Source organism: Lissotriton helveticus, chromosome 1_1 (genome assembly GCF_964261635.1).
Source record: "Lissotriton helveticus chromosome 1_1, aLisHel1.1, whole genome shotgun sequence".
NCBI classification, from domain to species: domain Eukaryota; kingdom Metazoa; phylum Chordata; class Amphibia; order Caudata; family Salamandridae; genus Lissotriton; species Lissotriton helveticus.
In genome coordinates, this window is record NC_136057.1 from 100,845,337 (window position 1) to 100,872,891 (window position 27,555).

The window sequence follows — 27,555 nt, forward strand, 5'->3', positions numbered from 1 at the left end:
TCTTATCATTCAGGACCATGACCAGGATACCATTTTTCTGACCGAAACATGGCTCACCAATGATTCCGAACCGAAACTGGTCAGGCCATCCCTCCTGGGTACCAGATAATTCACCTTGACTGTAAAACCGGGAAGGGAGGGGGATTAGCCATTATCTTACGGGACACATTTCAGTGCCGTAGCTCTCATCACCCTATTCCGGATTGTGAAAGCATCTAATTTGTTAGAGTTTTCCCCTACTAACACGTTCTCAGGAATCCTCTTATATCGCCCTCCTGGACTCCTGGGTGACTTCACCTCCAACCTTCCGTCAACTCTAGCTTGTCTAGCAACCACTGCCAGCTAACTTCACTCTCCTGGGTGACCTTAATATCGATTTTGAAGATCCTACCAACCCTACTGTTCTTCACTTGCTGGCCAGTTTAGCTGCCCTGCAGTTGACCCAGTTAGTAACTAATCCAACTAATTTGAAAGGCCATCTCCTCGATCCCATCTTTAGTAATTGTCCGGAACTGGTCGTCCATACTCCCTCCCCATTTCCATGGTCAGATCATTATTTGATCCCCATCACTTGGACGGTCTCCAAACTTCCTCCGTTCTCACAAGCTCACAGCGCTATGCGTAGGAATTGGTCCAAACTGCTGTTGGATGACTGGCGGTCGACCCTGGTGAATACCAGACCCCCTGACAACTCTGACCCCACCTCAGCTAATGAGGACTTCAACCGCTGGATCTCCAACTCTCTAGACTTGGTACTCCCCCTAAGTTGCATGGATCCTAAGCGGAGCTCCAAGATGGCCCCCTGGTACTCCCCCGCACTTCGGGAACTAAAAAACAAATGCAAACGAGTCGAAAGGAAATTGAGACTAGACTTCTCCCCTGTCAATAAAAGCAACTACAGACTCATGCTCAGAGCATATAAAAAGGAGATCAAAACGGCCCAATCGATTTTTTTCGCAGAACAAAATCAATACAGCGGCATCCAAACCAAAAGAAATTTAGAGGATCGCAAAAACCCGCCTGAAGCGCCCAGAGCAGCCCTTAGATCCAGGCAATGCACAAGTCCGCTGTAACAATTTAGCAGAGTTCTTCTCGAACAAAATTCAAATCATCTATTCCGCTTTTCCTCCCCCCCACCGTCCGATCTCCAACCACCCCTATCTCTGACACCTACCCCACGGCCACCCTACAATCCTTTCCGCCACTCAGCCCCATTCTATTAAACTCCATAATACCTCAGGTCAAATCAGGCTCTCCTAATGACCCAGGCCCCCCCCCACGCTCTATGAATATGGTCAACGACACCATTCTCCCCACAGTACTTAACCTACTGAATTCCTCCCTAGGCTCAGGTGTTGTTCCATTACCCAAGAAACGCGCGATGGTTAGGGCCCTCTTAAAAAAACCTACTCTCGACCAGTCCGAGTTAAAAAACTACAGACCCATCTCTCTGCTCTCTTGGATGAGCAAAGTACTGGAAAAATTTGCCAATGCCACTCTGGTAGATTTCATCGAATCTAACCATCTACTCGATGACTCCCAAACCGGCTTTCGTCCCAGGCATGGAACAGAAACTGCGCTGCTGGCAGTGACAGAGGAGGCACAAAAGATATTGGACCAGGGAGGATCAGCGGCCATAATCCTCCTGGACCTAGGTGCCGCTTTCAAGACTGTCAACCACAGCACACTTCTCTCACAGCTTACTAACATCGGGATCTCGGGCACTGCCATTTCTTGGCTTGAATCGTTCCTCACCAACCGTTCCTTTCAGGTATTTGAGGGTTCTTCCATCTCCCCAAGCAAGTCTCTTCCTTGCGGTGTCCCTCAGGGGTCGTCCTTGAGCCCTACATTGTTTAATGTCTACATGGGGCCACTAGCTGAGGAGGTCCGTCCATTCGGTATTAAAATCATCACTTACGCGGACGACACCCAGCTGGTGGTCTCCCTCAACCAACTCAACACAAACCCAGACAACCTTAGGTACTGCTTGGAAGAAGTTTCAAACTGGATGACCCAGTCATACCTGAAATTGAACGGTGATAAAACCGAGCTAATGTTTTTAGGCAATCCCTCCCCACTAGCTCTCAAATCACTCTGGCCTCCCTCATTAGGCCCGCCTCCTTCACCTAAGGAAAAAATCAAGATCCTTGGTATATGGCTCGATAAAACCCTCAGCTTTAATGCCCAAGCCACCAAACTCTCGGCAACCTGCTTCGGCCTTCTCAGGCTAATTCGGAAGATCCTCCCCTTAGTACCCTTCGAAGCGAGGAAAATAATGGTTCAGGGCCTAGTCCTATCCAGACTGGACTTCGGAAACGCCCTGTACCTAGGTGCCCCCCAGCTCACTCTTAACATTCTTCAGGTGGTGCAGAATTCTGCGGCTCGGACTCTCCTTCAAATCCCCCAGCATCTTCCAATAAAGGCCGGTCTGAGGACCCTACACTGGCTAACAGTGAGGCGTAGAATCGAGTTCAAGACTCTCTGTATTTCCCACCAAGCCTACTGGAAAACTGGTCCATCCATAAATCATTCTCTGATCACCCCACACAAACCTGTAAGACATCTTAGATCAGCATCCTCCTCACTGGTAACAGTCCCCAGGATTAAAAAATCCAGAAGTGGAGGCCGTTCTTTTTCTTATAATGCCTCAAAACTCTGGAACTCCCTTTCCCTCAACATGCGCTCGGAATCCAATCTGCTTTGTTTCCGCAAACAGTTAAAAACTCTACTGTTCTCTCACCCGGATTAACTTTCTTCTTTCATCAGCTCGCATCTGTCTGTAGCGCTGGGACACCTCAGGGTAACCATCGCGCTTTATACATTTTCCCTTTCATTTCATTTCTTTAATGTTAGCATATAGGTTTAAAGAGTGGGTCTAAAAAGGAAGCAGTTTTGAAAAGAGAATTTCGTGACACTTTTTACAAACAAAACTGTTACATCGCAAACGGAATATTAACTTTTGTACAATATTTGTTTCTGTGTACGGCAATTGCCAGCCTGTAGTTTTAAACAGCCCCCATATGTGCAAGTTGATCAAAGCCACATTTACATCCCATTTACAAACTATTGGAACGCTTCATACCACTCCAGACTTGTTGGCGGCTTCAGTTGGTCGTCTTTTAGAAGCAAGGTGTTAATGCATTTCAAACACATGTGGGGGCGTGCTATACAACCTGCCCACACACATCTTGATTTTTTTTTTTTTTTGCAATGTAGAGGTACCCTAAATGCAAAAAAACGGAGCTTCACTGGTAACCTACGTGTACATACCTAGGAAGGTGCAGTTTACTAATGTCCACAGTTACTAAAAAGTTACCATAACTTGTGCTGCAAAGTGATGCTGCAGAGTGGTGCTGCAGAGTGGTGCTGCAGAGTGGTGCTGCAGAGTGGTGCTGCAGAGTGGTGCTGCAGAGTGGTGCTGCAGAGTGGTGCTGCAGAGTGGTGCTGCAGAGTGGTGCTGCAGAGTGGTGCTGCAGAGTGGTGCTGCAGAGTGGTGCTGCAGAGTGGTGCTGTAAAGGGATGCTGCAGAGTGGTGCTTTAGAATGATGCTGTAAAGGGGTACTGTAGAGTAGTGCTGTAGAGTGGTGCTGTAGAGCAACTGTAGAGTGGTGCTATAGAGCTCAACATAGCTTAAAAACATTGCAAAAGCCAATCGCTTTGGCCAAAAACGTACAAAGGTCCCAAAGGCGAGACCTATTGGCTATGCCAATGCTTGTTGATCTAGGGCTCTGCGACCATCTAGGGAAACCTACCAATCCCAGACATTTCTGAAAACTAGACACGCAGGGGATTCGAGGGAGGTGTGACTTGCATGGATCCCCAACGTTTTCTTTCCCAGAATCCACTGCAAACTTCAAATTTAGCTAAAGGAATCACATTTTCCTTACATTTCTGTGTGGGATCATTGCGTTGACATTTCCTACCACTCAGCGTTCCCCTCAGCTTCCCGATAAATTATACCTTTCTTGTGTGGGTACCCAATGTAGAGTTAGCCTAAAAAGTATTTTTTAAAACTGTCCTTTTGGTTCCCCACCAAACTCTACACGTTTTTGTCCCTTCCCTGGTGCAGGCGCTTGGCCCCCCCTATAAGTGAGGTATAATTTTTTATTTGGAGACCAAGTAGGAAGCTGGGTGGTAAGAAATGTGTGCAGGCATGGAGAACCCACACAGAAACGTGAGGAAAATATCATTCTTAGCTAATTTTTTAGGTTTGCAGAGGATTCTAGATAAGAAAACTTTGGGGGGATTTACACAAGCCACACCTGCCTGGGCTCCCCTGGGTGTCTAGTTTTCAGACGGGTTTGGAAGGTTTCCCTAAATGGGCACCGAGCCGGGGACCAAAGCCGCAGATGCATCCCTTGTAAAACCAGGTTGTTTTGTGATAGATACTTTTGATGTCTCTACAATACGTTTTGGACCCTTCCCTGTCCCAGGCACTAGGCCCACCTCAACAAGTGAGGTGCCATTTTTATCAGGAGATGTTAGTGAATGGTAGTTGGAAGGCAGTTGGTAACTCTCTGCAGATTCAAGAATATTCCAATACAGAAATGTGAGGAAAATGGTTTTTGAGTCTAATTTTGAGGATTGCAAGGGATTCTGGGTAACCGAACTGGGTGAGAGCCACACAAATCACCCATCCTGGATTCCCATAGGTGCTTAGTTTTCAAAAATGTCCAGGTTTGCTAGGTTTCCCTAGTTTCTGGCTGAGCTATGGCCCAAAATTCCCAGCTAGGTACATTGTAAAAAAAGGGTCAGTTTTCATTGGAAAAAAGTGATGTTTTCACGCTGCATTTTTGGTCCGTTTCTTGTTGCAGGCACTAGGCTTACCCAGACATGTGAGGTAGAATTTTGATCTAAAGCCTTGGGGGAATGCTGGGTGGAAGGAAGTGTGTGGATCCCCTCAGATTTTAGAGTTTGCAAGGGATTCTGGGTAACAGAACCTGGTGAGAGCCACACAAGTCACCTAGTCCGGGATTCCCCTAGGTGTCTAGTTTAAAAAAATGTACAGGTTGGCTAGGTTTCTCTAGGTGCCAGCTGAGGTAGGGCCCAATATTCACAGCTAGGCATTTTGCAAAAAAGGGTCAGTTTTCAATGGAAAAAATGTATTTTTATCAGGAGACTTACGGGAATACGAATTAGTATTAACAATTGTCTACCTCGGCATTTGTGCATTTCAAATGTCAGACTGTTGTAAGAAAGAAGTAATTTTAAGAAATGCCCTCTAATTCACATAATAGTATGTGTAGCCATCATTTCAGGGATGTGCAAATACAAACTGCTCCTAAACTCCATATCTTATGCCCATTTCGGAAATACATAGTTTTCCTTTCTACCTATTTTGCACTCTTTATATTTTACCAGATGATTTGCTATATTTACCTGGTACATAATAAAAACAAGCATTGGAAATGCAATAGGTCTCGCATTAGAAAAGTTGTAGTTATTGGTCTTGTAAATGACATTTTTTATTTATTTGTTTGTTTTTAAAATTGCTAAATTGATGGCTTTGTCATTTACAATGCCAATAGTTATAACTTTCGCGAATGTGACACCTATAGCATTTGGAATGCAACATATTTTGTATTTACGTCACTTAGATGGCAGCTCTGGTCGTTAGGCCACATCTATAGAGAGCAGGAGAGTGCAGCAGGGAGAGAAGCACAGCAATGCAATAGGTCTCGCATTAGGAAAGTTTGAGCTATTGGTATTGTAAAGGACCCATTTTTTATTTATGTGCTTGTTTTGAAAATAGCGAAATTAATAGCTTTGTTATTTACAATGCCAATAGTTTTATCTTTCGCAAATGTGACACCTATTGCAACACAATATGTGTTGTGAGGGTGAGTGAGGGTGAGGTGTTGAGTGAGGGTGAGGGTGAGTGAGGGTGAGGGGTTGAGGGTGAGGGGTTGAGGGTGAGTGAGGGTGAGGGTGAGTGAGGGTGAGGGGGTGAGGGTGAGGGGTTGAGGGTGAGTTAGGGTGAGGTGTTGAGGGTGAGGGTGGGTGAGGGTGGGTGAGGGTGAGTGAGGGTGAGGGTGAGTGAGGGTGAGGGTGAGTGAGGGTGAGGGTGAGTGAGGGGTTGAGGGTGAGTGAGGGGTTGAGGGTGAGGGGTTGAGGGTGAGGGGTTGAGGGTGAGGGGTTGAGGGTGAGGGGTTGAGGGTGAGTGAGGGTGAGTGAGGGTGAGGGTGAGGGGTTGAGGGTGAGTGAGGGTGAGGGTGAGTGAGGGTGAGGGTGAGTGAGGGTGAGGGTGAGTGAGGGTGAGTGAGGGTGAGGGGTTGAGGGTGAGTGAGGGTGAGGGTGAGTGAGGGTGAGTGAGGGGTTGAGGGTGAGTGAGGGTGAGGGGTTGAGGGTGAGTGAGGGTGAGGGTGAGTGAGGGTGAGGGTGGGTGAGTGAGGGTGAGGGGTTGAGGGTGAGGGGTTGAGGGTGAGGGGGTGAGGGGTTGAGGGTGAGTGAGGGTGAGGGTGAGTGAGGGTGAGGGGTTGAGGGTGAGTGAGGGTGAGGGGTTGAGGGTGAGTGAGGGTGAGGGGTTGAGGGTGAGTGAGGGTGAGGGGTTGAGGGTGAGTGAGGGTGAGGGAGTGAGGGTGAGTGAGGGGTTGAGGGTGAGTGTGGGTGAGTGAGGGTGAGGGGTTGAGGGTGAGTGAGGGTGAGGGTGGGTGAGGGTGAGTGAGGGTGGGTGAGGGTGAGTGAGGGTGGTTGAGGGTGAGTGAGGGTGAGGGGTTGAGGGTGAGTGAGGGTGAGGGTGAGTGAGGGTGAGGGGTTGCGGGTGAGTGAGGGTGAGGGTGAGTGAGGGTGAGTGAGGGTGAGTGAGGGGTTGGGGGTGAGGGGTTGAGGGTGAGTGAGGGAGGGTGAGGGTGAGGGGTTGAGGGTGAGTGAGGGTGAGGGGTTGAGGGTGAGTGAGGGTGAGTGAGGGTGAGGGTGAGTGAGGGTGAGTGAGGGTGAGGGTGAGTGAGGGTGAGGGTGAGTGAGGGTGAGGGTGAGTGAGGGTGAGGGTTGAGGGTGAGGGGTTGAGGGTGAGTGAGGGTGAGGGGTTGAGGGTGAGGGAGGGTGAGGGAGGGTGAGGGGGTGAGGGGTTGAGGGTGAGGGGTTGAGGGTGAGTGAGGGTGAGTGAGGGTGAGTGAGGGTGAGGGTGAGTGAGGGTGAGGGTGAGGGGTTGAGGGTGAGTGAGGGTGAGGAGTTGAGGATGAGTGAGGGTGAGGGTGGGTGAGGGGTTGAGGGTGAGTGAGGGTGAGGGTGAGGGAGGGTGAGGGTGAGTGAGTGTGAGGGTGTGTGAGGGTGTGTGAGGGTGAGTGAGGGTGAGGGTGAGTGAGGGGTTGAGGGTGAGTGAGGGTGAGTGAGGGTGAGGGGTTGGGGGTGAGTGAGGGTGAGGGGTTGGGGGTGAGTGAGGGTGAGGGGTTGAGGGTGAGTGAGGGTGAGGGGTTGAGGGTGAGTGAGGGTGAGTGAGGGTGAGGGGTTGAGGGTGAGTGAGATTGAGGGTGAGTGAGGGGTTGAGGGTGAGGGGTTGAGGGTGAGTGAGGGTGAGGGGTTGAGGGTGAGTGAGGGTGAGGGGTTGAGGGTGAGTGAGGGGTTGAGGGTGAGGGTGGGTGAGGGTGGGTGAGGGTGAGTGAGGGTGAGAGTGGGTGAGGGTGAGTGAGGGTGGGTGAGGGTGAGTGAGGGTGAGTGAGGGTGAGGGGTTGAGGGTGAGTGAGGGTGAGGGTGAGTGAGGGTGAGGGGTTGCGGGTGAGTGAGGGTGAGGGTGAGTGAGGGGTTGAGGGTGAGGGGTTGAGGGGTTGAGGGTGAGTGAGGGTGAGGGGTTGAGGGTGAGTGAGGGTGAGGGGTTGAGGGTGAGTGAGGGTGAGGGGTTGAGGGTGAGTGAGGGGTTGAGGGTGAGTGAGGGTGAGTGAGGGTGAGGGGTTGAGGGTGAGGGGTTGAGGGTGAGTGAGGGGTTGAGGGTGAGGGTTGAGGGTGAGGGTTGAGGGTGAGTGAGGGTGAGGGGTTGAGGGTGAGTGAGGGTGAGGGGTTGAGGGTGAGGGTGAGTGAGGGTGAGGGTGAGTGAGGGTGAGTGAGGGGTTGAGGTTGAGGGTGAGTGAGGGTGAGGGTGGGTGAGGGTGAGTGAGGGTGAGTGAGGGTGAGGGTGGGTGAGGGTGAGTGAGGGTGAGTGAGGGTGGGTGAGGGTGAGTGAGGGTGAGGGGTTGAGGGTGAGGGGTTGCGGGTGAGTGAGGGTGAGGGTGAGTGAGGGGTTGAGGGTGAGGGGTTGAGGGTGAGGGGTTGAGGGTGAGTGAGGGTGAGGGGTTGAGGGTGAGGGGTTGAGGGTGAGTGAGGGTGAGGGGTTGAGGGTGAGTGAGGGTGAGTGAGGGTGAGAGGTTGAGGGTGAGTGAGGGTGAGTGAGGGTGAGGGGTTGAGGGTGAGTGAGGGTGGGTGAGGGTGAGTGAGGGTGAGTGAGGGTGAGTGAGGGTGGGTGAGGGTGAGTGAGGGTGAGTGAGGGTGAGTGAGGGTGAGGGGTTGAGGGTGAGTGAGGGTGAGGGGTTGAGGGTGAGTGAGGGTGAGGGGTTGAGGGTGAGTGAGGGTGAGTGAGGGTGAGGGTGAGTGAGGGTGAGGGGTTGAGAGTGAGTGTGAGTGAGGGGTTGAGGGTGAGGGGTTGAGGGTGAGGTTGAGGGTGAGTGAGGGTGAGGGTGAGTGAGCGTGAGGGTGAGTGAGGGTGGGGGTGAGTGAGGGTGAGTGAGGGTGAGTGAGGGTGAGGGTGAGTGAGGGTTGAGGGTGAGTGAGGGTGAGGGGTTGAGGGTGAGTGAGAGTGAGGGTTAGGGGTTGAGGGTGAGTGAGGGTGAGGGGGGTTGAGGGTGAGTGAGGGTGAGGGGTTGAGGGTGAGTGAGGGTGAGTGAGGGTGAGGGGTTGAGGGTGAGTGAGAGTGAGGGTGAGTGAGGGGTTGAGGGTGGGTGAGGGTGAGGGTGAGTGAGGGTGAGGGTGAGTGAGGGTGAGGGTGAGTGAGGGTGAGGGTGAGGGGTTGAGGGTGAGTGAGGGTGAGGAGTTGAGGGTGAGTGAGGGTGAGTGAGGGTGAGTGAGGGTGAGGGTGAGTGAGGGTGATGAGTGAGGGTGAGTGAGGGTGAGGGGGTGAGTGAGGGTGAGGGGTTGAGGGTGAGTGAGGGTGAGGGTGAGTGGGGGTGAGGGGTTGAGGGTGAGGGGTTGAGGGTGAGTGAGGGTGAGTGAGGGTGAGGGTGAGTGAGGGTGAGGGGTTGAGGGTGAGAGGGGTTGAGGGTGAGTGAGGGTGAGGGTGAGTGAGGGTGAGGGGTTGAGGGTGAGTGAGGGTGAGTGAGGGGTTGAGGGTGAGTGAGGGGTTGAGGGTGAGTGAGGGTGAGTGAGAGTGAGGGTGAGTGAGGGGTTGAGGGTGAGTGAGGGGTTGAGGGTGAGTGAGGGTGAGGGTGGGTGAAGGTGAGTGAGGGTGAGGGGTTGAGGGTGAGTGAGGGTGAGTGAGGGTGAGGGGTTGAGGGTGAGTGAGGGTGAGGGTGAGTGAGGGTGAGGGTGAGTGAGGGTGAGGGTGAGTGAGGGTGAGGGGTTGAGGGTGAGTGAGGGGTTGAGGGTGAGTGAGGGTGAGGGGTTGAGGGTGAGTGAGGGTGAGGGGTTGAGGGTGAGGGTGAGTGAGGGTGAGGGGTTGAGGGTGAGGGTGAGTGAGGGTGAGGGGTTGAGGGTGAGTGAGGGTGAGAGTGAGGGTGAGTGAGAGTGAGGGTGAGTGAGGGGTTGAGGGTGAGGTGTTGAGGGTGAGGGGTTGAGGGTGAGTGAGGGGTTGAGGGTGAGAGGGGTTGAGGGTGAGTGAGGGTGAGGGTGGGTGAAGGTGAGTGAGGGTGAGGGGTTGAGGGTGAGTGAGGGTGAGGGTGAGTGAGGGTGAGTGAGGGTGAGTGAGGGTGATGGGTTGAGGGTGAGTGAGGGGTTGAGGGTGAGTGAGGGTGAGGGGTTGAGGGTGAGTGAGGGTGAGGGGTTGAGGGTGAGTGAGGGTGAGGGTGAGTGAGGGTGAGGGGTTGAGTGTGAGTGAGGGTGAGTGAGAGTGAGGGTGAGTGAGGGGTTGAGGGTGAGGGGTTGAGGGTGAGTGAGGGTGAGGGGTTGAGGGTGAGTGAGGGTGAGGGGTTGAGGGTGAGTGAGGGTGAGGGGTTGAGGGTGGGTGAGTGAGGGTGAGTGAGGGTGAGGTTGAGTGAGGGTGAGTGAGGGTGAGTGAAGGTGAGTGAGGGTGAGTGAGGGTTGGTGAGGGTGAGGGAGGGTGAGGGTGAGTGAGGGTGAGGGGTTGAGGGTGAGTGAGGGTGAGTGAGGGTGAGGGGTTGAGGGTGAGTGAGGGTGAGTGAGTGAGGGTGAGGGGTTTAGGGTGAGGGGTTGAGGGAGAGTGAGGGTGAGTCAGGGGTTGAGGGTGAGGGGTTAAGGGTGAGTGAGGGTGAGGGGTTGAGGGTGAGTGAGGGTGAGGGTGAGGGGTTGAGGGTGGGTGAGGGGTTGAGGGTGAGTGAGGGTGAGTGAGGGTGAGGGTGAGTGAGGGTGAGGGGTTGAGGGTGAGTGAGGGTGAGTGAGGGTGAGTGAGGGTGAGGGTGAGTGAGGGTGAGTGAGGGTGAGGGTGAGTGAGGGTGAGTGAGGGTGAGTGAGGGGTTGAGGGTGAGTGAGGGTGAGGGGTTGAGGGTGAGTGAGGGTGAGGGTGAGTTAGGGTGAGGGTGAGGTATTGAGGGTGAGTGAGGGAGAGGGGTTGAGGGTGGGTGAGGGGTTGAGGGTGAGTGAGGGTGAGGGGTTGAGGGTGAGGGTGAGTGAGGGAGAGGGGTTGAGGGTGAGTGAGGGTGAGGGTGAGTGAGGGTGAGTGAGGGTGAGTGAGGGTGAGTGAGGGGTTGAGGGTGAGTGAGGGTGAGGGGTTGAGGGTGAGTGAGGGTGAGGGTGAGTGAGGGTGAGTGAGGGTGAGTGAGGGTGAGTGAGGGTGAGGGTGGGTGAGGGTGAGTGAGGGTGGGTGAGGGTGAGGGGTTGAGGGTGAGTGAGGGTGAGGGTGGGTGAGGGGTTGCGGGTGAGGGTGAGTGAGGGTGAGTGAGGGTGAGTGAGGGTGAGTGAGGGGTTGAGAGTGAGGGGTTGAGGGTGAGGGGTGCAGGGTGAGTGAGGGTGAGGGGTTGAGGGTGAGTGAGGGTGAGGGGTTGAGGGTGAGTGAGGGTGAGTGAGGGGTTGAGGGTGAGGGTGAGGGTGAGTGAGGGTGAGGGTGGGTGAGGGTGAGTGAGGGTGAGTGAGGGTGAGGGTGAGTGAGGGTGAGGGTGAGTGAGGGTGAGGTGTTGAGGGTGAGTGAGGGGTTGAGGGTGAGTAAGGGGTTGAGGGTGAGTGAGGGTGAGGGGTTGAGGGTGAGTGAGGGTGAGGGTGAGTGAGGGTGAGGGTGAGTGAGGGTGAGGGGTTGAGGGTGAGTGAGGGGTTGAGGGTGAGGAGTTGAGGGTGGGTGAGGGGGTGAGGGTGAGTGAGGGTGAGTGAGGGTGAGTGAGGGTGAGGGTAAGTGAGGGTGAGGGTGAGTGAGGGTGAGTGAGGGTGAGTGAGGGTGAGTGAGGGTGAGGGTTGAGGGTGAGGGTTGAGGGTGAGGGTTGAGGGTGAGTGAGGGTGAGTGAGGGTGGGTGAGGGGTTGAGGGTGAGTGAGGGTGGGTGAGGGTGAGGGGTTGAGGGTGAGTGAGGGTGAGTGAGAGTGAGGGTGAGTGAGGGGTTGAGGGTGAGGGGTTGAGGGTGGGTGAGGGTGAGGGTGAGTGAGGGTGAGGGTGAGTGAGGGTGATGAGTGAGGGTGAGTGAGGGGTTGAGGGTGAGTGAGGGTGAGGGTGAGTGAGGGTGAGGGGTTGAGGGTGAGTGAGGGTGAGGGTGAGTGAGGGGTTGAGGGTGAGTGAGGGGTTGAGGGTGAGTGAGGGGTTGAGGGTGGGTGAGGGTGAGTGAGGGTGAGGGGTTGAGGGTGAGTGAGGGTGAGTGAGTGAGGGTGAGGGTGAGGGGTTGAGGGTGAGGGGTTGAGGGTGAGGGGTTGAGGGTGAGGGGTTGAGGGTGAGTGAGAGTGAGGGTGAGTCAGGGGTTGAGGGTGAGGGGTTGAGGGTGAGTGAGGGTGAGGGTGAGGGGTTGAGGGTGAGTGAGGGTGAGGGTGAGGGGTTGAGGGTGGGTGAGGGGTTGAGGGTGAGTGAGGTTGAGGGTGAGTGAGGGTGAGGGTGAGGGTGAGGTGGTGAGGTGAGGGTGAGGGTGAGGGTGAGTGAGGGTGAGGGTGAGTGAGGGTGAGGGGTTGAGGGTGAGTGAGGGTGAGGGGTTGAGGGTGAGGGGTTGAGGGTGAGGGGTTGAGGGTGAGTGAGGGTGAGGGTGAGAGATGAGACGGTCTTTGAGGCGCCTCTGCTGTATTTGCATTTGGTAAAACAGCCTTAATGATGTGTTGAGAGGCGCCCCCCTGCCATTGTTGCAGGCCGCCGTGTGGGGGCCTGCTAAGTGTACGGGGAGGGGGCAGCAAGCACAATTTATGGTGTCTAAAGCGACCCTTTCCTGAGAGACAGCCCTGGAGACAGAGGATGTTTATTTCAAGGAAGTCCAGCGGCCTTTGCGTCTGGGCAGCATTTAGTAAAAAAACTTTAAAAAAAAGTACAAATATTTAGAAGCATTTACATATGCATTTAATCCATCGTGCAAGTCTGTCATTGCACGCGGGTGGAATGTTTGTCTACTTGCTGTTTATTTTTGACATCAACCGATGCAGGGAGGGTGACGCTCTGTGAAGGAGTGCAGCGTGGGACCCGTGGTGTACGTGGCTAGTGAACGTGAATAGTGCGCATATAGTAGTTACTGCAACAAAACCTACAAAACCGCATAAAACCTAATTAAAAAAAAAGAAAAAAGAGACAGGCTGTTATAAACAATGGAATTTACACACGTGCTTGTTGGTGATGTATTCGCCTACATCACTTATAAAACAAGACGGATTGAAGGCAGAGAAGGGGGGGGGAGGAGAAATGCGACATGGCGGGCAGGGGAGGGACGCGGAGTGGGGAGAGGGTGTTAAGCAGCAGGGGCCTTTGAAGTTTTAATATTTATTTATAAAGCGCTGCGTTTACCCATGGGCGTCTTCACTTCAAAGGTGTGGGAGGAGTGCGGCTGAGGGAACAGACGGCGATTTGGTGATGTGCACGAGTGAGGGTGAGGGGTTGAGGGTGAGTGAGGGTGAGGGTGAGGGGTTGAGGGTGAGGGGTTGAGGGTGAGGGGTTGAGGGTGAGGGGTTGAGGGTGAGTGAGGGTGAGGGTGAGTGAGGGTGAGGGGTTGAGGGTGAGTGAGGGTGAGGGGTTGAGGGTGAGGGTGAGTGAGGGTGAGGGTGGGTGAGGGTGAGGGGTTGAGGGTGAGTGAGGGTGAGGGTGAGTGAGGGTGAGGGTGAGTGAGGGGTTGAGGGTGAGTGAGGGTGAGTGAGAGTGAGGGTGAGTGAGGGGTTGAGGGTGAGTGAGGGGTTGAGGGGGAGTGAGGGTGAGGGGTTGAGGGTGAGTGAGGGTGAGGGGTTGAGGGTGAGTGAGGGTGAGGGTGGGTGAAGGTGAGTGAGGGTGAGGGGTTGAGGGTGAGGGGTTGAGGGTGAGTGAGGGTGAGGGGTTGAGGGTGAGTGAGGGTGAGTGAGGGTGAGTGAGGGTGAGTGAGGGTGAGGGTGAGTGAGGGTGAGTGAGGGTGATGGGTTGAGGGTGAGTGAGGGTGAGGGTGAGGGGTTGAGGGTGAGAGTGAGGGTGAGGGGTTGAGGGTGAGGGTGAGGGGTTGAGGGTGAGTGAGAGTGAGGGTGAGTGAGGGGTTGAGGGTGAGGGGTTGAGGGTGAGTGAGGGTGAGGGGTTGAGGGTGAGTGAGGGTGAGGGGTTGAGGGTGAGTGAGGGTGAGGGGTTGAGGATGAGTGAGGGTGAGGGGTTGAGGGTGAGTGAGGGTGAGGGGTTGAGGGTGGGTGAGTGAGGGTGAGTGAGGGTGAGTGAGGGTGAGTGAGGGTGAGGGTGAGGGTGAGGGAGGGTGAGGGAGGGTGAGTGAGGGTGAGTGAGGGTGGGTGAGGGTGAGGGAGGGTGAAGGTGAGGGTGAGTGAGGGTGAGGGGTTGAGGGTGAGTGAGGGTGAGGGGTTGAGGGTGAGTGAGGGGTTGAGGGGTTGAGGGTGGGTGAGGGTGAGTGAGGGTGAGGGGTTGAGGGTGAGTGAGGGTGAGTGAGGGTGTGTGAGGGTGAGTGAGGGTGAGGGTGAGGGGTTGAGGGTTAGGGGTTGAGGGTGAGTGAGTGAGGGTGAGTCAGGGGTTGAGGGTGAGGGGTTGAGGGTGAGTGAGGGTGAGGGTGAGGGGTTGAGGGTGGGTGAGGGGTTGAGGGTGAGTGAGGGTGAGGGGTTGAGGGTGAGGGTGAGGGTGAGTGAGGGTGAGGGGTTGAGGGTGAGTGAGGGTGAGGGTGAGTGAGGGTGAGTGAGGGTGAGGGTGAGTGAGGGTGAAGGTGAGTGAGGGTGAGTGAGGGTGAGTGAGGGTGAGTGAGGGTGAGGGGTTGAGGGTGAGTGAGGGTGAGTGAGAGTGAGGGTGAGTGAGGGGTTGAGGGTGAGGGGTTGAGGGTGAGTGAGGGTGAGGGTGGATGTGGTGGTGGATGTGGTGGTGGATGCGGTGGTGGTGGATGCGGTGGTGGTGGATGTGGAGGTGGTGGTGGATGTGGTGGTGGATGTGGTGGATGTGGGGTGATTGCGGCTTGCAAGCTTATTCCGCTCACGTTATGCAGTTTCAAACATGATTGCCACTATTACTCTCAAATTCACTTGGCAGCAAACTGGTGAACTAATTAAAAGAAAGTCGTATTCAGCGTTATGGCCGGTACTTTATTCCAGCAAAGTGGCAAGCCAGTACACACCAATGAGCTAGTAAAGCTAAAAACACACCACATGGCACAATTGCTGGCTGAGCGAGCAGAAGTAAGCCAAACAGCTTTCCCGTAGCTAAGGAGAGCTGAGCTCTTTTTGTAGCAGCACGCATAAGAAAAGTCCCGTATTTTCACCAAAACACTCTCTGATAATGATCAGCCGAATTCAGAAGGCTTCCTGCCCTCATATATTCCCAAGAGAGCAGTAATCTTATAAGGAAATGCTGTCATCACACCTAAAGATACGGATGAGGAGAGCTTGCTGGAAGACATTCAATTAATGAAAAAAAAAAAAGAAAGAAAAGGAGACACGGCCGTGAACTGAAAGCACTGCCGGCCGGCCGTGAAAAAGCCTTTGATGCCGCAGGGGGTAATTAGGGGAGGAGAATGGCTGGGCTGGAGCAGAGCGCCAAGCCTTTGATGCAGCAGGGGGCGGAGCGGGAAGAGCTGCTGGCGGCACTAAGCTGACGATTTGATGCTGTGCACGCGCATTTTAACTAATTGCGCTTGCGCATTGAGTTAAAAGTGCACATGCACTTCATCAAATCGCCAGTGAATCGCCAGTGTAGGTAAGCTTTGTTTAAGCCCCCATAGTCTCGCTCTGCTCAATGCGCATGCGCATTGACAGGCGAGACCTAAAAACATTACACGGTGCAGCTCAGTTATTGGCTCTGAGTACCTCGGATTCTTGGTGAACCTACAAACTCTGTATATCCCTGCAACCAGAAGGGTCCAGTGAATGTAATAGAGTATTGCTTAAAAACATATCTGGCATAGTTGGAAGAAGTTACAGATGAAAATGAAATGTACAAATGGCAGTTTTTTTTTAAATCAATTTCAATATTTGTTTATTTCAACTGTTACATTCTATAGGAAAAACTTGAAGGATCTACGCAAGTGACCCCTTGCTGAATTCAGGAGTGTGACTACTTTACAAAAATCTATAGCTTTCTGGTATCCACCATGGATTTCACAAGCTTTTCTACCACTAACTGGAAGGAGGTTGAAATCACAAAAAATTGTTAAAATGGGCCATGTCCCAATAAAGTGCCAAATCAGTGTTGAAATCTCTGTTTTTATTCAATTTTGATTGTTGCTGGGAGGATGGTGACTCTAGCACCGCAAACCCTTCATTGGTTCCATTTACAGGGAAAAAAAACAGATGTTTTATTCTGCAGCACCTTTTCCTCATTTTTCCCCAAAAACCCAAAATGCAGCTGTAATTTGGCTAAATTCTCAGTCCCCTTCAGTGGAATTCATCAACACCTGATACCTTTAGAATCCGCAGGATGTTGGAAAAATAGAAGCAAATTTGGCGTGGATACCTTACAGGGACAAAAAGTTGAGGGTGTAAGTGCGAACTACCCCAAATAGCCAAAGAAAAAGGCTTTTCACTGGGCGTTGGGGAGGGGGGACTAGCAGAGAAGGGGGTAAGAACCTTTGATCTACAGAAATTACTCTTAGAATTGTCTACATTTCTCTATTGTCTGTATTTTTGTTTTTAGATGTTTCAGCAGAAATGTTGTATCATGTAGAATCCAAGGCTTAAAGCAAACAACTAAGAAAATCTCTGTGGATGTAGAACGCTAACCCAGTGCCAGACTGTAAAGACAGGCGTAGAACAAACCATAAGCACTATATGCTCAAAAGATTGTCAAGGGGTGTGTTGCACACTGGTTCTGGCAGGACTGCCATTGTCCTTCCCAATGCATGATGGTACATGTGCGCAAACACATCTTTTACTCACTGTAGCGTGGTTGCTTGTATGATAAAATGAAGCCCAGTGTGTAGTCACCCTTGATATATGTTTCATACTTTGTGTTTTCAGAAGGGCAGATCTTGATGAGGAGCTAGTCATGTTGTTATTCTGCAAGCATGTAATGGACTAGAGAGTGTATCTAGTGTTTTTTCCCTCTGGTCAAGGGAGCTCCTGGGCAAAAGTAATCCAAATGACTAGTATTGTTCCATGGAGTACCCACAGCACGGGGAACCTCATATACACTGTTTATCCTGCAACGTCCATGCACAAAGCAAACCGTAAAAAGCAAAAGTCTCTGAAAGCCCTAGATAGAAACTGTGAAAATGAATTTGCTCAGCTTAAACACATCTAAACACTGATATCCACTAATTTTTACACTAACTAATCCCCATCTGCAGTTCACATAAAATAGAAACTGAAAACAGGGAAGACTAATTGTATTTCACAGTTCCTTTAACTTTTTTTTTATAAATGTGCAGTATACGGCTTTCTGAAAAAGATTAGATCATAATTATAGTTTATTTAGTATTGATTTCCTTTTCTTTTTTTTTTTTTACAGATGAAAGAAATGCTTTAAGAATGGAAGATGGAAAGGATATAAGGCTATGTTTAAAGGCATAGTTGGGCATTGAAACCTATTCCACTTGCTCATAATCAATAAAATATCTTAATCTGCGCTCTCAAGCAACGTGAAAAAAAAATACTCTACTCAAAAAGACTAACCGGAGAGACACTAGGGAATAGAAAACTTTCTAAATGTACTAAAGCTCTCACAGCAATTTTTATAGTATTATATAAGGAGCACATGAAGTCAGCATAGAAGAAAGACAATATTTATTTAATGTGACTTTGGTTCACAGAATGGAATGACTATAAATATTCTCAATGTGATAAAACATTCAGGGCCACAGGCCGTCTAAAGTTGCACAAGGTTGCCCACACAAGACTGAGAACATATAAATGTAAGGAATGTGGTCAGACATTCAATGAAAAGAGTATTGACACCTGGAAGAAGTTATATGAATGTACTGAATGTCAGATTGCATGCAAAAGGACACCTGCTGATAGATCAGGCAAGTCCTGCTGAGGAAAACATATTCATAACAATGGAAAACTTGCAGTCACATCAGACTGTCCATACTGATGGGAACCCTTTTAAACTAACTGAATCTAATCCAGCATTCATTACAAAGGCAGAGCTAATACGACAACCAAACCTCCACATTGGGCAAAAATCATATGAATGTAGAGAATATGACAAGGTATTCATTGCAAAGGCAAACCTAATGCAACTTCTGAAAATCCACACTGGAGAGAAGCCATATAAATGTACTGAATGTGACAAGGCATTCATTAGCAAAGAGCTGTTGAAGCAACATCACAGATTCCACACTGGAGAGAAACCCTTTCATTGTAGTGAATGTGACAGGTCATTCATTGCAAAGACAAACCTAATGCAACATCTGAAAATCCACACTGGAGAGAAGCCATATAAGTGTACTGAATGTGACAAGGCATTCATAAGCAAACCGCTATTAAACCAACATCAGAGATTCCACACTGGAGAGAAGCCATATAAATGTACTGAATGTGACAAGGCATTCATTAGCAAAGAGCTGTTGAAGCAACATCACAGATTCCACACTGGAGAGAAACCCTTTCATTGTAGTGAATGTGACAGGTCATTCATTGCAAAGACAAACCTAATGCAACATCTGAAAATCCACACTGGAGAGAAGCCATATAAGTGTACTGAATGTGACAAGGCATTCATAAGCAAACCGCTATTAAACCAACATCAGAGATTCCACACTGGAGAGAAGCCATATAAATGTACTGAATGTGACAAGGCGTTCAGTTGCAAAAAGCAGTTAAAACAGCATCAGAGATTCCACACTGGAGAGAAACCCTTTTGTTGTAGTGAATGTGATAAGGCATTCGCTGCAAAGACAAATCTAAAGCAACATCTAAAAACCCACACGGGGGAGAAACCGTTTAAATGTACAGAATGTAACAAGACATTTGTTGGAAAGACCTCTCTAATGCGACACCTGAAAATGCATACTGAAGAGAAGCCATATAAATGTACTGAATGTGACAAGGCATTCATTGATAAGGAATCCCTAATGCGACATCTGAAAATCCACACTGGAGAGAAACCATATAAATGTACAGAATGTAACAAGCCATTCATTACAAAAAAAGAGTTAATGAAACATCATGCAGTCCACACAGGGGAGAAACCACATAAATGTACTGAATGTTACAAGGGATTCTTTACAAAAGGAGAGCTAAATCAACATTATGCAATCCACATTGGGGAGAAACCTTATTTATGTGCTGAATGTGACAAGGCATTTGTTACAAAAGCGCTGTTAAAGCACCATCAGAAAATCCACACTGGGGAGAAACCCTATGGTTGTAGTGAATGTGAGAAGGCATTCATTAATAACGGAGAACTAATACGACATCAGAGAGTCCACACTGGAGAGAAACCATATGAATGCACGGAATGTAACAAGGCGTTCAATACACGTGAATCCCTAATACGACATCAGAGATTGCACACTGGTGAGAAACCATATACATGCACTGAATGTGACATGGCATTCATTACTAAGGAAGCCCTTATTGTACATCATTATTACCATACTGGGGAGAAACCTTATAAATGCACTGAATGTGATGGAGCATTCTTCACAGAAAGATATCTCTTGCAACATCAGAAAATCCACACCGGGGAGAAACCATATATTTGTATTGAATGTGACAAGGCATTCATTGCAAAAAACTATCTCTTACAACATCAGAAAATCCACACCGGGGAGAAACCATATGGTTGTAGTGAATGTGAGAAAGCATTCTTTAGAAAAGGCCATCTCTTGCGACATCAGAAACTCCACTCTGGAGAGAAACCATATGGTTGTAGTGAATGTGAGAAGGCATTTGTTACAAAAGGGGAATTAAAGCAACACCAAAAAACTCACACTGGAGAGAAACCATATGATTGCGCTGACTGTCGAAAGGCATTCACTACAAAGCACACGCTTATACTACATCAGAAGAGACACACTGGAAATAAACCATATGGTTGTAGTGAATGTGAGAAGGCATTTATCACAAAACAGCGATTAATGGAGCATCAGGAAACCCACACCGGGAAGAAATATCAATGCAATGAATGTGACAAGGCATTTTTTGCAAAGGGAAGCCTAAGGCGACACCAGAAAATCCACTCTGGAGAGACACCATATAAATGTACTGAATGTGATAAGGCATACACTCTAAAGCACCAGCTTGAATATCATCAGGAAGTCCATACTGGGAAGAAACCCTATGGATGTAGTGAGTGTGACAAAGCATTCTTTAGAAAACAGCACTTAATGGTACATCAGAATACCCACACTGGAGAGAAACCATATGAATGCACTGAATGTGACAAGGCATACAGTAGAAAACACCACTTGTTGGAACATCAGAAAACCCACACAGGGGAGAGACCATATGAATGCACTGAATGTGGCAAGGCATTTAGGAGAAAGACACACCTAATGGGACATCTGAAAGTCCACATAGTAAAGACACCATAAGAATGTACTGAATGTGAAAAAGCATTCGCTCTAAAGCACATGCTAGTACAACATCAGAAAACCCACACTGGAGAGAAACCATATGAATGTGCTGAAAGTGATTCACTCTAAAGCACATGCTAATACAACATTGGAAAATCCACTCTAGAGAGAAACCATATGGTTTTAGCGATTTGTGAAAATGGGTTTCTTTCAAAGGACTGCCTAATGCTGCATCTGAAAGTCCACGCTGGGGAGAAACAATATGATTACACTTGATGTGACAAGACATTTGTTGCAAAGAACATCCTAATGCAGCATCATTAAGTCCACACTGGAGAATGACCCTATCAATATAATGAATATACTTTAGGACAAGCCATACACTTTAAAGCACCTATTAATACTAAATCAGACAATCCACACGGGAAGTAACTGTATGCTTGTAATTGGTTTGACACGGCATTCATTAGAAAAAAAACACTTATTGCAACATCGGAGAACCCACACAGGAGACAGACCATGTGAATACACAGTGGGGCAAATTATATCAATGTACTCAATCCAACACTGCATTTGTTGAAAAGTGATCAGAATGAGATAAAGCATTCATAACAAAGTGAGATCGAACGTTTTGTCGAAAGTAGAATGTGACAAGTCATTTATTCACAAAAAGGAAGACCATATTTCACATCTGAGATTTTCCACTGGGAGAAGCCACATCAGTGTACTGAATGTGACGAGGCATACAGTACAAAGACTGGACTACTATATCATTTGAAATATGACAATGGTGAGAACCCAGATTTACTCAATGTGAAAAGAAGTTTACCACAAAGTCATCACTAAATAAACATTTGAATCTGTATACGAGGAAGGAACCATATGAACGCACTGAATGTGACAAGGCAATTAGTAGAAAAGATAAGCTAATGCAATAGCAGCTATACCACACTGGAGAGATACCATATGAATGTTTCAAATGTGATAAATAATTAATTGCATTACAAAAAGAAACACACTGGTACACCAGAATGTCCAAATCAAAGAGAAACAATGTGAATGTTACTGAATGTGACGAGACTCCGAGAGTCCACACTGGTTAGAAAACATGAATTTACAGACTGTGAGAAGACCTTCATTAGGTAGGAATGTAAAATGTAACATAAAAGTTCACAACTGATAGAAACCACTAGAATGAACTGAATGTAAGAAAGTATTTACTACAAATTGCACTCTAGTGGGTTACCCCATATCACACAATGTATGAAGTGTAGGGTGACTAAATTACTGAAACCAAAAACTGAGACGGGGCACAAACATATGAGTAGACATAACAGTTTTGCAGTTACCAAAAAGCACAGACTGTCGTAATTGACAGCACTTGTCAACCTAGAAATAAAAAGAAATGAGGTTATATTGGGAATTAAATGCAGCCTTTATACTCCGTATTATATGTTATTCAAATTGCTATCTGTTTGAGCCTTCTAACTGATTCTGCATTGGGGCGGAGAAAAATGTATTCATTTAACCCCCTGAAACCAGAACATACTACATTTTCAAAATCTGTCAGGACAGATAGTTAAAGGACAGGACTTTTTCAGCAAACATGGAACATCTGGTCAGCCTGTGTGGAGTTACAAAAAGAGTAAGCTTTCTTATTGAGCATTTATTTGTTGTTCTGTACTTGACTGACTTGAATTTGAACTGCCCCATTAAATTGTGTTATTTATGTTTTTGTTCAGTACCAGGCACCACATAGACTAAAAAAAGGTGTGTTATGTGCTTGTAAAGAAAAAAGGATGATGTAAAACGGATCCCATAAATTAAGAACAGCACTACAATTCTTTTCCATTAATCCAGTGTTCCAATCATGGCACACACATGTTGCTGTCCATGTGCACAAGGTGTTATGGCGAGTGTGAAAGTAGTTGAAGCCACACATAATATAGGTCTTGAAACCCCAGTTTGAGATAAATTACATTCCCAAAGATCAGTGGATCAATAAGACACCACTGACCCATCTAATGGTCATGGGTAATTTTTCCATGATTGAAGATGAGTTTCACGAGGTTCCTCTTGAAAAACTAGTACAACAAAATGATTTTCCACTTTGTGTCTGAGTGTGATTAAGGCAGACGTTCTTATAGTGCCTCTCGGTTGTATGAATCCCTGTGGTGCATAATGTGCAAAGAGGTTCTCCCGCCCCCTGTCCATCAGGGTTCTATCCTCCACCTGTGCTCCAAGCACCTAACATTCACCTGTAGATAGTGATTTCAACCCTCAACTGTACACAAGGATTTCAGCTTCCACTCATGGTTTTATCCTCCACCTTTACCCAGGGGTTCCGGAGTTTCCACTATCCACCTGTGCTTGGGGTCTTAACCTGCACCTTTGCATGGGGTTGTAACCTCCAGCTCTGCCTAGTGGTTATAGCTGCCAACTATACACAGGAGGTCTAGCTTCCACCTGTTTATGTGGGCGCTACCTCTTTTTCTACATGGAAACCAACTTCCACCTGTGATCAGAGGCTCCACCCTTGACTGTATAGTCGCTTTATTTGCTCTCCTCATTTACTTTTTTGGTTAAAACACTTAATATTGGCAATTTTAAAGACATAGTACAGGAGTTGAGGTAACTGTGAAGTTGAGTGTGCAAGAAGGAGCCTGTGCAATCAACAATTAATATATCAGTATCCGTGTACATGCAATGATGCTCTCCTACAGGTGAGGCAGTTGTGATTACTGACACCGTAGGAATGTTCATCGGGCACTCTGAATGATCAGGCAAGAGGAAAGTGAACATCTAGCCCCTATCATTTTCCCAGATGTTGCAAGCCTTCTCAAATTCCATAGTACAGAGGATCCGATCTAGCAGTGCAGTGTGATCCATAACAAATTGAACTCCTAATGAAGGGAGATTACTTTGCAGGTGAGCTCCAGGGTACAGAACATCTGAGTGCCTAGAGGAGTGAAGAATTGGGATGCCTGGACAACCCAAGATTCACTCTTTCTACATGTACCTATGCTTAGGCGCTTCACTCTATCAGCTCACATTCTCTGTCAGCATACATGACTTTCAGTGTATAGTGCTCTGAAAACTTTGAACTGAAATTGCATTACTTTATGAAATTGATTCTTGGAAACTCTCAAGCCATTTGATTGCATTTTTATTAATTTGTATTTTCTTAGAAGATGATTATTTTTTTGTATTGAAGTTTATCAACCAATGCCTGTATCTTTCAGGGGTGACCGTGCCCTTAGAAGCAGAAATAAGCTAAATAACGAGGTACAGTAACTAGTCTACTTCCGCCTGGGCTGGTCTTAAATATAAGTGCCTTAATGTCAAAGTTCACAGAATAATTTCTGTTGAGTTGTCTGAGCAGACCTCAGCACAATATTGCTGGAATAACCAGAACAAAGCACACCAAATGCTGCACAGCACTGCATAGCTAGTCTAGTGATTCACTTAATAATCTAGTCTTTAAACGCAAAAAAAAATGTATTAATGCTTTTTTAACTATCTTTTTAAATGTTTTAAAAATATTAACTCTGAACTAGCTCCTTTTTATATTTAGAACTCTTCTTTCTCTAATGTTGCAATGCATGCGCACTTTACCTTTGCAAGAATCATGTGTGCAAATAATGCTGTAATACTTTTTTTATGTACGTTTATGGCCATAAAGGCCAAAATAAAGAATTTTTTAATTGAATTTGATTCACTTAATATTACAGGTAGTTTCTAAGGTCACAGAGGAAGTCAAATCCAGGAGGATAGGGTTATCATTAATAGGTAGAGAGAAACATCTTTACTGTCAATAGCTTTGTGTACATGTCTTCTAGTGGTAATTACTGGGACGAAGAAGGCAGTGGAAATAGCAATGATGCCGGAGGCTCTTGATACATTCTGTGCCCTGACTGTGCATTTCACAAGCATCATTGTTCCAGGTGTGTCTACCGACCATCTGCTGGATTCAAGCATGCTTCTCCTCTTTAGTAACCAGGAGGGCAGGAAAGAGGCGATGGATAAGACATTAACAGTCAGTCCCCTGATAGAAAGTCTAGTTGAAATAATGGATGGAACAGATTTACTTGTTGAAAGAATGAAGAAGAGAGGCCAGTTCTTGTTTCATAAGATTGTGCCATGGTCTTGTGTAGAAAATGGGTTCAGTCACGTCAGGATAAGAACGTAAAGCATGGGTAGTGCCGTTCTGATGCGAATCGATAAGGCAGGCGTACTGGCCGGAATCTGCAGTAACATGAAGGAGCTCAAGATGGATAAAGGAATTCTACCAAAGACAGATAGTGTATTAGGATATAATGCACTTGTAACAAGGATGGAATATCCACTGTCCAAAATCAATCGGGGGTTTTTTGAGCACGCTACTCACCCGTGAGGGTCTCAAGGCGCTGGGGGGTGGGGGGCTGGGACGGCATGGGGGTGTTCACAGCTCTAGTAGCCAAGAGCCAGGTCTTGAGGGCCTTCCTGAAAGTGTTGAGGGAGGGGGCGAGTCTGATGTCTGCCGGGAGTTTGTTCCAGGTTTTGGCCGCAATGTGAGAGAAGGATCTTCCACCTGCTCTGGCTCTGCGGATGCGTGAGGTTTTGGCCAGTGCGAGGATCGAAGATCGGGGTATTTAGGTCCAGTGTTGTGCAGTTATTTGTAGGCGTTTGTGAGGATTTTTTTTTTGACAATCTGGGGCTAGCCATGGTCAGCCTGGGGGCTGCGAGCAATGATCATAGTACATTACAACATGAGTGTTAGGTGAAAATTTTATTAGAATAATTATGCTTAATATAGACTTGGTTCGGTTACCATAACTTTTCCGAATTACTGAGAAATGCTTGCTTATAGGTTGTGCATGAGCAATGTTTTCATTCAATCTGTCAGAAATGGTTTTCTCGGCGGGTAGCGCGCTACTCCGGGACCCATAGAGGATTAGTGTTGAATTAGTACAGTGAAACATGCAAATACATTTTAAGTGGTGGATAGGTTAGTCAGTTATTTGGATTTGGAGTGATAGCAGAAGGATAGAGGAGGACAAAGGTTTGTATTTATTTATCACTTGTTGACGCACGCTATTCAGGAAGCCTATAAAGGACTAGTGGTGAATTAAAAAGGTGAAATATGAGGTAATTTCAGTGGTGGATATTAGTCTGTTACTTGGAGTGAGAAGGATAGCAGAGGGATAAAAGGGAAAGAAAGATTTGCATTCATACAGCACTTGTTACCCCTGAAGGGTGTTGAAGCGCTTTTCTGGCGAGTAGCACGCCACTCCGGAACCCATAAAGGATTACTGTTGAAAATTAGTATAGTATAAAATATGAAGTAATTTGAGTAGTGGATATGTTATTCAGTTACTTGGGTAGTAAATTAGTATAGTTTATTATGGAATTTGAGAAATGAACATGTTAGTCTGTTAATTTCGATTGAAAAGGATAGTGAAGGGATAAAAGAGTGAAAGATGATTATTATTATTATTATTTTTTTAGGTCTTAGCAATAGGAGGAGGCTTTTGGATGAGTTAAAAGGAGTTTTGGAGGGGAGGACTCAGAGGAAAGTGTTTAGAAAGGTATGTTTTAGTGGATCTGTATAGTAAAAGAGGTGTCAGATGATGCAAGGAGGAGTAGAGTAGGAGATAACAGGTTGTCTGTTAGGTGTAATTATAGCAGGAAGAGTGTGTCTGAATGGGATGTAGTTATGTATGGTGTTGATTGGCGTTGTGTTAGTGATGCGTGTATTGGTTAGTGGTATAGGATAGAGTTGTGTACTGTTTGTGGGTGATGGTGGATATGTGTGGTATTTGGGATAGTAGGGTGTGTAGATGTGGTTTGGTTGGGTTGGTGGTGCATGCTGGTACATTAATCTGTGAATAGTGTTGTGTGTGGTGTACATTTGGTGTGAGTGTGTTGCTCTGTGGATGTGGATGGTGTGAGCTGGGTATTGCTAAATGAGAAAAAGGGCAGCATTTTTGGCCCTGGTTCTGGTCCGTCTCGAACAGGCAACTACCCTTGTCCTCTCTGCCCTTAATAGGCTCAAACAGGCAACTACCCTTATCCTCTCCGCCCTTAGCTGAGACGCCCTAAGCCTGGCCTTTTATAGCCCTAGTAATCCAATGCCCCTTACAGCCAATGGGAACCCTAGCCCTAACATTATCCAATCACAACACTAGCCCTAAAATCTAGAACCAATAGGAGACCAGGACCTTACAGCCAATCTTAGCCCTAGTCCAACCCCCCACTCAGTTAAAAAACCCTGATCTCTACATCCAATAAAGGCCTTAGCCCTGCCAGTAGTCCCAACCCAAGTCCAAGCAGCCAATGGTACAGGTAGCCCTAGTCCCTACTTCCAATCGAAAGCCTAACCCTACTCTTAGTCTCACAACTAGTCCAACAGCCAATCACGCCAGAAGCCCTAAATAGCTATTTCCAATTAAAGGTCTAACCCTAGCCCTAGTCCCATCCTACTTCCAACAACCAATAACATAGGAAGCCCTAGTCCCTACTTCCAATAGAAATCCTAACCCTAGCCCTAGTCCCAACCCTGCAATGATTGAATCACAGACCCAGAAACCAATAAGAACCCTCAAATACCCAACCAATGAGGACATTAACCCTAACCCCATAGAAACACCAGAAGCAACCACCAGTCAGTGTACACATGTGCCAACCACTAGCAGACCATATAAGGTCCGGGTGACCTCAGACAAGGTTTGCTGGACAGGGAGGTAGAAGCGGCTTCTCCTGTTCAGAATCTTCTAGGAGACAGACAGGCTCAATCCACACTTTGGACTTCTGCAGGTAAAGGCTTCACTAACTCGAAATCTAACAATATTGTTTGAATAAAACTTTACTCCCCCTGCTGGCCAAAAACGAAGTGCACAGGCCCCAGTAAATACAGTTTAAACAACTCACAGAAGCACCCTCTGATGTAGAATATCCCTGTTGTTGCGGGGGGGGGCAGGGGGCTGGCCTCACTGGCTTGTGAACACAAAGTGGTGGCTGGGGGTGCACTGTTTTAACACACAGGTCTTGGCACAGAGCAAAGGAGAAATTTGGAGGGAAAACAGATTTGTCACGAAGGAATGAGAGGGACAAACTACTGAGGTTGGACTGCAAATCCCACAGTTCAACACGTTAAATGCAAGCGATCATGGGCAGGGAAAAACCACAAGTTTAAAACACAAAACAGGTGATAAAATATGCAATCACAGGCATGTCAAAACTGCAATTTTAAACTGTAACAACCACATGCAAAGACAGTAATCACAGAAAGGGAAAAGCGTTTTTTAAACAACTTTTGTTTTGGGAAGAGACAGCATTAGTCTGTCTCCTTACCACTTCCTGGACTCTGCTCACTGCAATCTGGGGCACAGGTAGGCTGCAATTCACAAGATGGAGGAGAATGATTTTGGG

The 27,555-nt window shown here is 48.1% G+C and overlaps 1 protein-coding gene across 1 annotated transcript in view; it reads left to right on the forward strand.

The window, feature by feature from the left end:
* Nucleotides 1–21,942, forward strand: part of LOC144758377 (uncharacterized) — a 58,187-nt gene extending 36,245 nt beyond the window's left edge. The window contains exon 2 of the mRNA XM_078646426.1: nt 17,133–21,942. Within this exon, the coding sequence (XP_078502552.1) occupies nt 17,560–20,163 (2,604 nt within the window). The 5' untranslated portion in view covers nt 17,133–17,559 and the 3' untranslated portion in view covers nt 20,164–21,942. The remainder of the gene's footprint in view (nt 1–17,132) is intronic.
* Nucleotides 21,943–27,555: the final 5,613 nt, after the last annotated feature.